Here is a 13,887-nt window from a genome sequence, read left to right as displayed (position 1 = left end):
ACATATTGGGCCACACCCTTGACAGCACAGCTCATTAGCACATTAGGCCACACCCACATGTTACCAGAAGTGTGGTTATCCAGCCACACCCACCTTTTGCTTGTTATTCTGTTTACCTTGATTGCTGTCAAAACCCAGGGCCTTTTTTTGTAGCAGGAACTCCTTTGCATGTTAGGCCACACACCCCTAATGTAGCCAATCCTAATGAGTTTCTGCTGTTGGGTGTGGCCTATTATGCTAATGAGTTTCTGCTGGGCGTGGCCAACTTGGGAGCCAGCTGGAACTCCGTTCCTATGCGTTCCTGCCCAAAAATAGCCCTGGTTTTACTTCTGAAACCACCGTTGTCACCTTGGTTTGACATGGTTCTTCTGATGCACAGCATGCAGTAAAAGGTCCAGGTGCCAGCAGCCACCCCTGTGGGAGGAAAATAGTTCTTGCAGATTTTTGCCATTTGCTTTATTGTTGCATTTACCCCTTTCTGGCTGGCTTCCTGCTTCAGATGAATGTAAAGTATTTTTATTATTTATTTGTATACTTCTAGCAGTTTGTTCTCCTTCGCCTGCCTTATGAGTTCATTTGCCAGAGTGTATCTAGTTCAGTTAAGCAGCCTTTTCATCTTGTTCTGATAGGGCTGCCCACTCAAAATAACCATCTGGCATTTCCTGCGTCATTCCTTTGCTTTCTTGGTTTAACCTAAATATAATAAAACAGGAGTCCAGTGGTACCTTAGAGACTAACAAAACTGATCCCAGCATACCCTTTTGTGAGCTAGCATTCACTTCCTTAGATGCATCTGTTTACGATGATTGTAAAACACTTTTTGTGTCACCTATCAATTAAACTCTGTTTTTCTCTGCCTTCCAAACACTTCTTAGGGATTCCATCAGGCATCACACCACTTTTGGTTTCCTAAATAACAAGGCAGAAATAGCAATAGTTATATTGCCTTCTTATAACCAAATCTGACAATTACTTAATCAACCCAAGGCTAGCTGAACCCTCACAGTACTGGTACACTTTCTGGTTTTTTGACCCAGGATTGCTTTTTGCATTGTCTTGATGGTCGTACAATAATAGACACTGTATTCCCTGCTGTTGGTTTGGGTTTTTTCCCCCTACCTGGAAATTCTGCTCACAGAGATTTGGTGATGGTAGTATTTTGATTGTTTCTGTGTTTTCTTTGAAAGCGCTATACCACCTCCAACTTGGTATATTCTGTTTTTTTTTTCTCCCTATAGGGTTTGTTCTCTGGGATGATTGTGTCCCATTGATCATAATACCATATGCCTCTTATAGAATCTCTTTTAATGCAATTTCATACTTCACCCATCCTTGCTCTTAGGCTTCTACTGCTTGTATAGAAACTCATTTTGTATATTATTTTATTCTCTTGTTTATATAAGTATCCTAGCTGGCAAAGATTTTATTTGATGTGAATTTGGTTGCTACTCACTGGTTCGTGTGTGTGTGTGTGTTGTCCACCTCTTTCCTGTCCTCTATGAAAAAGATGGTGTGCGTTTAAGATTAGAACACCGACCTGAACACAAGTCACCCCAGGCAGTCGATTCCTTTATGTCCGTCAGCTTCCCCCTACCCCTTCTCTTCCTAGTGCTAGTCTAATATTTCTTTAAAATTGAGTATTTTATAAAGAAGATTGTGTATTAGAGTGGATGGGAGTAACGCTAACTTTGTTGGGTCTCGTTCTCTTCCATTCAGTGATTCGGGACTTATCATAACCTTGTATAAAACCATTTCTACCATAGGGGATAGTTTCTCTTTTTTTAAAAAAAAATCTTCATGAACTAATAAAAATGCAGTAGTTTTATTCACCTAGAACGAGTTGTGGACCCGATCAGGGAGATGACTAGCCTATTGTTGGGCATTTGGGGTAGCTACTGACCCACACTTCCCTCTCAGGAAGAAGAGTAATAAGAAGAGGAGTTCAATCACGTCTTAACTTGACATGCTGGGAATTTTTGTTTGTATATTTATATATATAGATATATATGTAAATATTCTAGCACTTGAGGAATATAATAAAGGGCTGGTTGAAAACACTGGTGGCCTGTGCCTCATCTGTTTGTTTGTTTGTTTAAGTACAGCAAGGCTGTCTCATTGTGGGCTGCCTCCACAGGTAAAAAATAGTAATGTATCGAATAGAAATATACAAATATTTATAGAGTACTTTATGGAAAAGATTGTTTTTGAGAGGACCTCTCTCTGTCTGCATTCCTATGTACTGAGCATTACATCAGTATTGCAATAACACTGTTTTACGAAGTGGCCATTCATTCAGCAACCTCCTACTGATCAATCAACCTTCTGTGTAGCACTCGTTTTCATGTTCTGGAGATATTTCCAAAGATATCGGCTAATTCCTCTCCTCCTGGATCTTGTGTATGTACAGTCTGTCGCTGTAATAGCAGGACTTGCCACCTCCCTCATATCTACAAGCATCTCCAATAAGAAAGATCCCCCCCCCCAAAAAAAAATACTTTTTGAAGTGATCTGGGCTGCACCATGCAATCTCAGACAGGACACCATAAAGTATGGACAAAATAATTATCACTGATAACCTTGCGTTCTTATCTGACATGCTTATTAAAATACTTTCAGAAGCTCTTCTAGTGTGTGTCCCTAATAAATAAATAATCGCCATTTTTAAAAGGGTGAGTTGTGCAGGATATGGAAGCAATGGGGCTATATTCCATCCAGGAACTGGCAGAAGGAGAACACCAGTGAGTTCCTACTGTTTTTTCCCACCAGTCCGATAGAAGCTGTTCCTGTGGGATTTCAGTCTTTCCCACATGCTCTTGGGATTGGAAGCTTAGTTGAGAGCCAACGTGGTCTAGTGATTACAATGTTGGACTAGGATTTGGGAGACCTGGGCTTGAATTCCCTCTTAGCTGTGGGAGCTTGCTGAGTGACCTTGGGCCAGTCACACACACTCAGCCAACCTCACAGGGTTGTTGTGAGGATAAAACTGAGAAGAGGCTGAAAGAAGCTGCTTTGGAGCCTCATCAGGGAGAAAATGCGGGGTATAAATTAAGTAAGTTAGTAAATTAATTTGTGTTGGGAGCAATATGGCATCCTTACCGGGACCAATTGCAAGAGATTGCAATTGATAAAGAAGCTTAAGGCAGTGCAACCACCTGGTTTGAATCAAGACTTAGGTTTCCTGTCTCATTACCAATGATAATATGCCAAGCCGTTCCGGTGATGGCGGCGCGCTAGAGCAGACACCTCCCGGGGGTGAAGCTGCGCTCCAGCCGAAGGAGGGGGTGCACAGGTTCGTCACCCCCCCCCCAGAGACCCGGTTGAAGGGACTCTGGCCATGGAACTTCTGAGTGGTCGCCTCTTCGATGGCAGAATGCCGGAGAATTGAGGCGCTTCTCTGTTCCGACGGTTCTCCGTGCTGAGAGACCAAATGGACCTAAGCAACGCTAACCGGGGCAAATGCAGGAGATCGAGCGTTTAAAACTGAAAGTAAACTAGGTCCGAGAACCGCTTATGAACGTGAGTCGTTTAAGCGTTGATTAAAGAGAAAAGAAAGCTCCCCACCCTAACTACGCAATAGAGAATTAGGCGAGCGGGGGAGGGACGCCTCCCGAACGCAGGAACCTTTGAGCGAATGAGGGGGGGAGCGGAAGAATAAGCGGTTAAAACTGTTAAGAAGTACTTACCAAGGAGTGTTTGAGCGTTTAAACGCATATTCAGAGACTTTCAAAAAGTTTGCGAAAGTAAACCGAGAAACATGGCGGGGAAGAGGCTGGAAAAGGAGAAACGTTTGAAAGCGAAAGGAATTGAGAGCCCAAAACCGGAAGGAACCAACGTGCTGGCAAAGACTTTGGCAGAATCCATGTGCCCCCTAATGGACCAGCTGAACAACTTCAAGGAACAGATGACCAAAGTGACTCAGTATATCACCGCTCAGCAAAACCAGATAAACGAGACTCTGAAAAGGACAAATCAAACAGCTGAGAAGGTGAAAGAAGTGGATGCCACTGCACAAAAGGTGAAGAAGAAAGTGAAACAACTGGAAAAGAAGCAAGTCTCCACAGAAGATCAGCTGCTGCAATTTACAATTGGAAAAGGCTAATATGATCCTTCGCTTCCAGGGCATGCCAGAGACTAAGGGTGAGAATCTAAAGGAAACGATGAGTGAAATACTGGCCCCAGTGACAGAGATGACGGTGAAACAATTGATAAGCGATATGGATGTGGCCTATAGGTCATATTCAGGATATATAAAGAAAAATAATCTGCCTGGGGAAATTGTCGTAAGATTCTCGAAGAGGCATGTGAGGGATGAAATCCTGAAAGCAGTATCTGGAGTACCCCTGAAAGTGGGGGGAAATGTCATCACAGTACTAAAAGACATTCCATTTGAAATAAGGCAAAGGAGAAAGAAATACAAAGATCTTATTCTCTTTCTTCAGAGAAATTCAATTGGTTATAGATGGCTAAGTCCAGAAGACGTCACCTTCAAAATCAAGGATAAAAAAGAAAAGATTGACTCTGTTATGAAAGCTCGGGAATTTTTAAGAGTCCAGTTGGGAGGGCCAGAGGAGGAAGAAAAAGAAGGGGAGGACAGTAAGTCCAGTGGCAAGCTGGACTCGGATTCTTCCAGAAAGGACTCTCTTTCAGAGAAAGGGGCAGCAGCCCCTAAAAGCCCTTATAAGTTGTGGAAGAGATGGGGCAAGGAGAAGTGAAGGCTGAAGGACTCTGATGTGTGCTTTTAAAAAATATTGAATTGAGATGCTTGGGGGTATTTCTTAATAACAGTTGAATTTAAGAATTTTAAAAGATAATGATATATCTGATTCAGTTTGTAAAGGGACTAGTGGAATTAAGACTTGATGTTTGTGTAAGCTGATTAGAAGATCTCCTCTCTTGGTTTTTAGGTATTGTAGGTATCTTTACTTTGTCCCTAGATGTAGTCCCTTATCCTATTTCTGTTGTAGTTTGTAGTGTTTATAAAAAATGTAATTAAAAAAATCCCCTTCGGGGGGCTCAAAAAAACAACAACGATAATATGCCAAGCCTATTCCTGCTCTGCATATCTCACCTAAATCCAATCACACCTGCTATTGTCATTTGCCTGCTAATATCATTCAGCATCTGAAATCACTCCACTTTCCAACAGACAGGACAGATGGACTCCCATTCTAGCTGTATCTGAGTAAGTGATCAGTGACTCACAAAAGCTCATACCCTGCCACATATTATGTTAGTCTTCAAGGTGCTATTGGACTCTGGCTCTTTTCTAATCCTACAACATGTAGTGATCCTAGCCTCAAACGTTAGGGATACTCTTCCCTCCAAGGAATACCAGGGCTCAAGACGCAGAGGCAGACTATCAAGCCATCTCTCTGAAATGTCCAAATTCCACTAGGAGTCCCCAGAAGTCACCATGACTTCCAGGCATGCAAGCACACACGCACGCACACACGCAAAAAAAAAAACCCACATACAAAAGGGATGCTCTTCCTGTTGTCTTCAAGGCATAGAAAAGAGGTGGCTAAAAGCATGAACATCTGATTCTGCACACCTTTTGTTTTTTTTCAAGAAAGTGCCACTTATTATTACTGTTTTTTTAGCAAGTATCCTGTAAAGAATTGGCCGCACCAATATCTCACCCCTGCACACTCTACAGCAGCTAGGGTTCAGTTCAGTGCTGCCCTGCACCAAGGGAGCGCCTTCCCCATTCCCCACTAGTCATACAGCCAGTAAGTGGCTGCCAGTGGTGAAAAATGCTGTCAAGTCACAGCCGACTTATGGTGATCCCATAGGGTTTTCGAGGCAAAAGTTGTTCAGAGATGGTTTGACATTGCCTTCCTCCATGTCATGACCCTGTGGAGCTCTCCCATCTGGCCAGCGACGACTTTCCTTAGCATCCGGTATCTGACAAGCTAGGACTAGCTTCGGCTACCCAGGTCAGGGCAAGAGATGACCAGCTTGTGCCAACTCCCTACAGCAATATATGCCCAACCTTATATTTTCTATGCTATTATTATTATTTCCACTGTGGTCTTTTGCATCATTTTGATCATTTTCCACGATCCTCTTTTGTGAGTGTACTTTCTTTTAAAGCCTTTATGGACTGTGGCACAAGCTTCGGGAGTGGAAGCAATTAATGCATTCCCGTCGTGCGCCTCTTGATTGTATCTTTTTTTAATGTCAGCGATGGCCCCGTTTATTATAGCCAAAGCGGCTTCGTGATTGCGCTGCAACCGCAAATTAAAATCAAAACATCTTCATACTAACGCCCAGGAAAGGGCAACCGGAGGGGGCAGGAAACAACCGGCCGCACGCTGGGATGCAAACATAGCTTGACATCCCTCCGCGCTACCTGTGCACCCCTGCCGGCCGGCCACCAGAGGTCCCTGATAAGTTCTCCGCCCTGACGCCAAGGGAAGCCGTTCTCTTGCGCGGAGGAGCCCTTTCGGGGTTGTGCTTCCTGCTTCTGACTCAGCTCGCATCAGATGGGGGGAAGAGTAGCCGTGATTGGCTCGCCAGCCTTGGACCAAAGCCTCTTAGGGCAAAACTCCGGCCTCGACGAGCCAGACAGTAACCCTTGAGCCACCGGCTACCCCCAGGCGCCCGGTGAGCCAGCGGGCCAATTGTCCGCTTCAGTTCCCCTGTCCAAATTGCCCTTCTGCTGCGGGGCGATTCGGGAAGGCTGCCCGGGGTGTGTGAGCGCGTGTCTGCGCGGCAGGGAATCTGACCACGGTGCAGCGGCTCTCGCCCGTTTCTGGTAAGTGTGGGGCTGTAGCAGAGGCGGTGGGTTTGGTTGGGCCTATGGAGCGGCCGTCAGTAACGATTAAGCGCCGGGGCGTGTGATCTCCGCAGTAATCCGCTGCTGAGATTCGGAATCCGTGTTGGGGCCGCCGGGGGGGGGGGGGGGGCGGTTGGTTTCCTGCTTCCGCCGCCTTTGCTCCGGTCGTGGCTGGCCCTGGGCTAGCCTTATTGTTTCTGCCGTCTGGCCTCGATCTATTGTTTTTCCCTGTTTGCAGAGGATCGCTGCCAAGGGTCAAAATACGTGTATAAAATCAAAAGGATCTAAGGAACCGTCTCTTTATTGCATGGGTCTGAAGTCTTTTTTTTTCTTTTCCTCCCCACGATAATATCTTATGCTGTTCATTTTAGGTGCGGGAAAGCTTATCACGTTTAATCCGTACAGTCTCCCTTTGAGGGAGGCCTTGGTTATCTCCGTATTGTACGTGCCTTGCTAAGATCGAAAAGGCTCAATGGCTCGCCCCAAGGTCACTTTTTCAGTCCTTGGCAGAGGTGAGGGATATCCCGGCTCCTGTCTTTGGCTGCCCTGCTATACCAGTGCTTGGATTCTCTGTCAAATTCTGTGCTAGATGGAGGATCATAACCTACAGTCGCAGAAGCGTTTGCCAATTTAGCTTCACAAAAGGAAATCCCTAGCCCTTACGGTTGCAGGGAGAACTCTGGATCCACACAGAGACTGCAGGGTAAAACAAACCAAAGGCAAGGCTTTTCCCTTAAGGTGCAATGGGGGATGAATATGGCCCAGGCACGGATATGTTGAACAAGCATGGAAGATCCATTCTGCAAGTGCCCAGGCTAGCTGTACACACAGTGGTGCTTAAATGTGTTCCTTGACCTTGAGCAGACCGCCCTGGGCACTACCTGGCCCAGGGCAGATGTAAGGGAGGGGCCTTGCTAATCACTGTTGAGAGAGAGGGGTCACTGAACTGCAAGTAAGGGGGGGGGAGGGGTTGTCCTAGAGCAGGGGTGGCCAAAGTTGCTTAACGTAAGAGCCACACAGAATGAAGGTCAGAGGTTTGAGAGCCGCAAGACATGAACAGATATTACATGCACATTTTTATTGAAAAATATGCAGATTTGCTTTTTATTAACATTAAATTAGACTGTGTGAAAGAGCCACGTGCGGCTCCCAAACTGCCGTTTGGCCACCCCTGCCCTAGAGAGCGGAGAGGTGAGAGAGCACAGGACCTACCACACTTAAAGGGGCCCCATGTTTGCTTGCACCATGGGTGCCTGCGGACCTTCCTGTCTTTGAGATATGCCTCCGTCCACCACCAACACCCTTCCTCCAATTTTCTGGATTTTGCCCCAGGTTAAGACGCTGAACTGCAAGCTGTGGAAGGTCGGTAGTTCAGCAGTTTGAGACCTGAGTTGCAGCATGACGGAGTGAGCTCCCGTCTCTAGTTCCAGCTCCTGCCAACCTAGCAGTTCGAAAGCAAGAAATTGCAAGTAGAGAAATAGGTACCACTTCGGTGGGAAGGTAACAGCGTTCCGTGCGCCTCGGTGTTTAGTCATGCCGGCCACATGACCACGGAAACGTCTTCGGACAGCGCTGGCTCTTCGGCTTGGAAACGGAGATGAACACCGCAACCCTAGAGTCGGACTCGACTGGCTTTCGAGCAAGGGAAACCTTTACCTTACTTTTTGTTAATCCTGGCACTGAGATATATGTAGCAAGTTCCACTGATCCGGGTGCCAAATGTTGTGTGTGTGTAGAGTGCTATCAGGCTGCAGCCGACCTATGGTGACCCTGCAGGGTTTCCAAGGCAAGAGACTTACAGAGGTGGTTTTTGCCATTGCCTGCCTCTGCATAGTGACCCTGGGCTTCCTTGGTGGTCTCCCATCCAAAACACGAACCAGGGGCAATTCTTCTTAGCTTCTAAAATCTTATGAGATTGTGCTAGCCTGGGCCATCCAGGTCAGGGCAGAAAATATGTGTGAAACAAATGATGTGTATTATAATATCCACTTCTAATTCCAGAGGAATAGCCCTCTTGTGGCCCCTTAAAGAGTAACACGTTTTTGGTCCGGTATAAGCGTTTGTGGATTAGAGCTTGCAAAATGCAAAGGCTGGCTCCTCTCTGCAGACACTTTACGTAGGGAATCTGGGAAGAACAAGCAAGCAAGCCACAGGATCCAGGAGCCCTCAAATGCAGGAAGCCCGGACACCTTAGAGGAACCTGAGACTCCCCACCCTGTACAGCTGTCAACTAACTTACCATAGCTAGTGAATTATCTCTGTATTTCCCTAATTTGATTCCCCCCCCCCCCCTCCATAATTACACTACACCCTCTACTTCTGGCACTGCATGCCCCCTGTGCTGCTTATCTTCTTTTCATACCTCTTACATACAATATCTCTACAGTCGGGAGCCAGTTGCTGCCTCTGAAGAAGTGGACAGTGAAAGTGCAGAAGCCCGCAAAAGTGTATTCTGGACTAAAGTATGGTTTGTCTTTAAGATGCCACAGGACTCCTGTTTACTTTTACATCCATTTATACAGAGAGAGAGAGAGCCCAGGCCAACCTGATCTCATCAGATCCTCCTGGAAACTAAGCAGGGTCAGCCCTGGCTAGCGTTTGGATGGGAGACCTCCAAGGAATTCCAGGGTTGTGACGCAGAGGCAGGCAGCAGCAAACCACCTCTGAATGTCTCTTGCCTTGAAAACCCTACGGGGGGCCTCCATAAATCAGCTGCGCCTTGACGGCAAAAAACAAACCCGCACCCAGATATGTTCAGTCCACAGACTTGGTCTTTGGCCTTCACCAAGAATATAACCAGCACCCTGTTAGTTTTCTGAAGTGAGCACCGGCGTCATCTTCGCGGGGGCTGAGGGGCTTGCGCCTCTCCCAAACGTATTGCGCCTCCCCGGCCTTTCTACCCCCCACCACCCCATTTTGAAAGTGGAGGGTTCCCCCCCCTTCCGCTTTCTGTGACTTCGGCTGGATTGGGTGGGAGGGAACAAGTCAGAGTGGTGGGGGCTTCCTTCCTTCTGGAAGCTAAACTCCACCCCCAACTCCCAGCAGCACTCAGTTCAGCCTGAAGAGAAGCTGGAGCAGGCTGCACGTGGAGACTGGCTTGGCTTCCCTGCTTTTCCTGTGCGCAGGCAGCACAGAAAGAGCAAGGTAGGAAGCGTGCTTGTAGCTTGCCCAGGAAAGCTTGCACTTTGTCTGAATGTATGTGGGTCTTTAAAAGTGCTGCTGGCATCGGGAGCTCTTCTCCTCCAACTCTCCATCTCCCGGGGCCAGCTCTGAGCCTCTTTTTCTGTTTTGTAAGACTGTTAAGGAGACACAAATATGAATCTGTGATGCTGCCTTGTGATCTGCAATACAGGAGAAGGCGGCATGAATCCTTTTTCTGAGGTGGCTGAACAGCACTGGAGAGATTCTGGGAGTGAGGCCTCGTGCAGTTACTCCAGAGTAGCCCTATTGGGTTGCATAGGGGCTTCATGCCTTGCTGAAGCTCCCTCCTGGAGAGGACGGGAAACATTTTTCCTTCCTCTGCCGCACTGCAAGGGTTAAACTCCCAGAGTTACCCTTCCCCCCCATCCTTCCGATATAATATATAACCGGGAATCACCGTGTCCCACTGATTTTCCTCATCCCACCAAGTTTCTGAAATACCCACAATGTCTATTTTCCCCTCCAACACCAAGCACTCCAACTCCCCCATTTTACCTTGTCTTGTGAGAAAAAAAATCTACTCTGTGACCTACTAGCATTAAAGTTGTGAGCGAGCAATTTGACTACTGCATTCATTAGTTTGCTTTGGAGCCCTCCTTCCTGACCTAGGACAAAAATGTGTGAGCTAGTTACAGCTTATCTACAGACATGAGAGATCAGTTCCACTGGAGAAAACTGATATTTTGAAGGGAACGCTGTGGCATTGTACACCCATCCTCCCCAGTCTCTTTCCCCAAATTTCCAGGAGTTTCCCAGCCTGGATCTGGCATCTCCTGCCAGTGGCCAAGAGGGACCTGGCAACCCTAGTATGAGCTTTTTAAACATACATTTTATTCAAACTTTTGTTGCTCTTAAAGGTGCCACTGGACTCAAACCAGGATTTACTATTTGCTGAAAAGAGTTTGTTGCAGATAGCGTGCATTAAACAAACCATGATTTACCACTACGTCTGAATGCAGCTTTACATTCAGGCCAAGAACCTAACTATATGATGCACTTTCCCTGGTTCTGTTTGCTGGTCAAATAAACCACTGTACTCTGGGAGTTTCTTGAATTGCATGGGTGCAATTCAGATGGGAACCATGGCTAGCAAAGAGAGGAGGGCTTACGTCTTCCAGCTGGCTGCACTATTTTACTGGCATGAATTTGAGCCCAATCCCTGCATTACCTGAGTATAGATTAACTCCAAAACACATCTGACCTGCAGATAGATCCAAGAATTAAAAGTCCAATTTGCCACAATGGCCTGTGATGTCACTGGCTCCTCCCTATGATGTCATTGGGTCCCAGTTCTTTAAATGACTTAGCAATGCCTCTGACCTAGCCCCAGCCCCCCCCCCCCCCCCAGGAAACTGGAAAGTCTACACCCTTGGAAGTGAGTGCCACTTGGATTACTCCCAGAGTAGAAAATTATTCATGTCTGGGTTCTCTTTTCTGTCCAACAGGGGGAAAGATGGTGAATGAAGATGAAGAGGGGACTTCTCAGCAGGGAGGCTCCAAACGAGCAGAACCATCGGGGATGCCACTCGGCAGCTGCCAGAGCCAAATTTCTCTGGACCTTGAAGTAGCAGAAGACAGAAGTGAAACTAGCTCAGAGACCGAACAGGGAAACTCCATGCAGCAGCAGGAAAATGAGTCTTTCCTTAGCAATGGAGATGTTCCAGCGAACGAAACTGCAGCTGTTTATCCAATGCAGACGCAATACATTTGTCCCGTCTGTGGCGAGTGCTTCAGTGGGAGCTCCTGTCTTCTTGAGCATCAGAAAGGGCACATAGAAGAGAAACCGTATATATGCCCTGTGTGTGGAAAGGGCTGCAGCCAGCAAATCGACTTGGTTGAACACATGCGGATCCACACGGATGAGAAGCCATTCACTTGCCTGGAATGTGGGAAAAATTTCCTGTTCAGTTCGGATCTGGTCTCCCACCAGAGAGTCCACACGGGAGAGAAGCCCTACATCTGTCTGGAATGTGGGAAAGGCTTCTCCCAGAGCTCACAACTTATGTCTCACCGGAGAGTCCACACTGGGGAGAAGCCCTATGAATGCATCATCTGCGAGAAGAGTTTCAGGTCAAACTATGACCTGGTCAACCACCAGAGAAGCCACACTGGGGAGAAGCCGTATATCTGCTCCGACTGTGGGAAGAGCTTCACCCGGAGCTCACACCTGATCTCCCACCAGAGAGTCCACACGGGGGAAAGGCCCTATCCCTGCGGCATCTGCGGGAAGCGTTTCCGTGACTGCTCGCACCTGATTAGGCATCAAAGGGTCCACACCGGCGAGAAACCCTATGAATGTTCCATCTGTGGGAAAAGCTTCCGGGTAAACTATGACTTAGTTACCCATCAGAGGAACCACACAGGAGAAAAGCCATATGAATGCCCCGATTGTGGGAAGGGCTTCAAGCGGAGCTCACATCTGATCTGCCACCAGAGAGTGCACACGGGAGAAAAGCCCTACCCTTGTGGCATATGCGGGAAGAGTTTCAGTTACAGCTCAGACCTTATTAAGCACCAGAGAATCCACACGGGGGAGAAGCCTTATGAATGTCACATCTGCGGCAAGAGCTTCCGTATCAACGCTGACCTGGTCACCCACCAGAGAATCCACACAGGGGAGAAGCCCTACACCTGCCCCGACTGTGGGAAGTGCTTTGCTCGGAGCTCGCGCCTTGTATCCCATCAAAGAGTCCACGTGAAGGATGGAAGCCTGGGAATAACTGTCCCTGAAACGAATCCCTCACCTGTAGCGACAACCTGGTCACAAGCGCCCGATAACCACTGGGGCCAGGAGGAGGCAGTGGCGCCCTCCCCTAACCAGAGCAGTGACCCTGCTAACTCGACTCATCAGCTCAGTGAGGTAGCTTCAGCTACCCACTTGGGTGACATAAAAGTAGAGTGTCCTTGATTCCTGAAACTGAAAAACAGACTGGGCCTGGTACCTAGATAGGAAATGCTGGCTTTTTGAGTCACAGCAGAACAGTAATTGGAATTGGGGATCTGCCCGCCACATCAGTTAGGCACCCCTTTTTGAGCAAAGTTAAAGAGGAGGCTTGGGTACGCCTTATATTGACCAAACTGTGGAGTCTGCAAGCTATCTTCTGTGTTGTGCATATCAGGGCGAGTGCTGAATGACTTGGAAGCACAGCCAAAAGGGTATCCACACCTATGGCATGAAACTGCCAGCCGTATCTATGTCAAAAAACCAGTCTTGAGAGTTGTTTGGTTGTTGTCGCTTCCCCAAAAAGAATCCGTGGAAATGTAGCTGTTGTGTGGGTGCAGAGAAATTTTGGTTAGGGTTTCCTAGATGCTTTCCAGGGTACTTTGTGGGGAAGTACACACAAATTGGGGAGTGTGGTCATAAAGAAACATAATGGGACTTGAGGAGGCTGAAAAGAGCAGCTGACCTATACAGATCTCTTGGGGATGACCCAAGGGAGCAAGAAAAATCAACTAGTTGTTGCTTGGAAGAGCCCTCAAAAATAGATACTTTTCAATTAACCCTTTTCCCCTCCCCCTTGGGTTATTCCCAAGAGGTGGTTATAAGTAGTTTATATTGCGGTCTGTAATATAAACATGGCTCCCGCAGGCTTTCTTTGTAAGCACAGATATCGTTTCAGGGAAGCGACGCTTTGTTCTTTGTCGTCTTCTAGAGTCTTCACCTGAATTTGTGTGTGTTTTAAATTGCTATCGGTAGATAAAAAGTATTATATCTGCATAGTGTGGAGCTTTAAGGTCACTGATAAAAATTATTTAATTTAATTTATAGAGCATGATCCTTTCCTGTATGGGTGCAGTGTCTGTGCCTGGAGAAATCCGCAGAGCCCTGGATTTTGTTCTGTTTCCCCCCCTCTTCCATGCCCCCTTGGGTGTGCGCATATGGGGGCATGTGTCGCAAACCCACCAAG

General features: G+C 47.1%; 1 protein-coding gene across 1 annotated transcript in view; it reads left to right on the top strand.

The window, feature by feature from the left end:
• Positions 1–13,887, top strand: part of LOC107113128 (zinc finger protein 850-like) — a 148,849-nt gene that overhangs the window by 30,891 nt on the left and 104,071 nt on the right. Inside the window, exon 4 of the mRNA XM_015414432.1 lies at positions 11,821–12,628. Coding sequence (XP_015269918.1) covers positions 11,821–12,628 — 808 coding nt within the window. The remainder of the gene's footprint in view (positions 1–11,820; positions 12,629–13,887) is intronic.

Source organism: Gekko japonicus, unplaced genomic scaffold (assembly GCF_001447785.1).
Source record: "Gekko japonicus isolate JY-2015 unplaced genomic scaffold, Gekko_japonicus_V1.1 scaffold204, whole genome shotgun sequence".
NCBI lineage: Eukaryota > Metazoa > Chordata > Lepidosauria > Squamata > Gekkonidae > Gekko > Gekko japonicus.
Note: the sequence above shows the minus strand (reverse complement) of the source record. Positions and strands in the feature narration are given on the sequence as shown.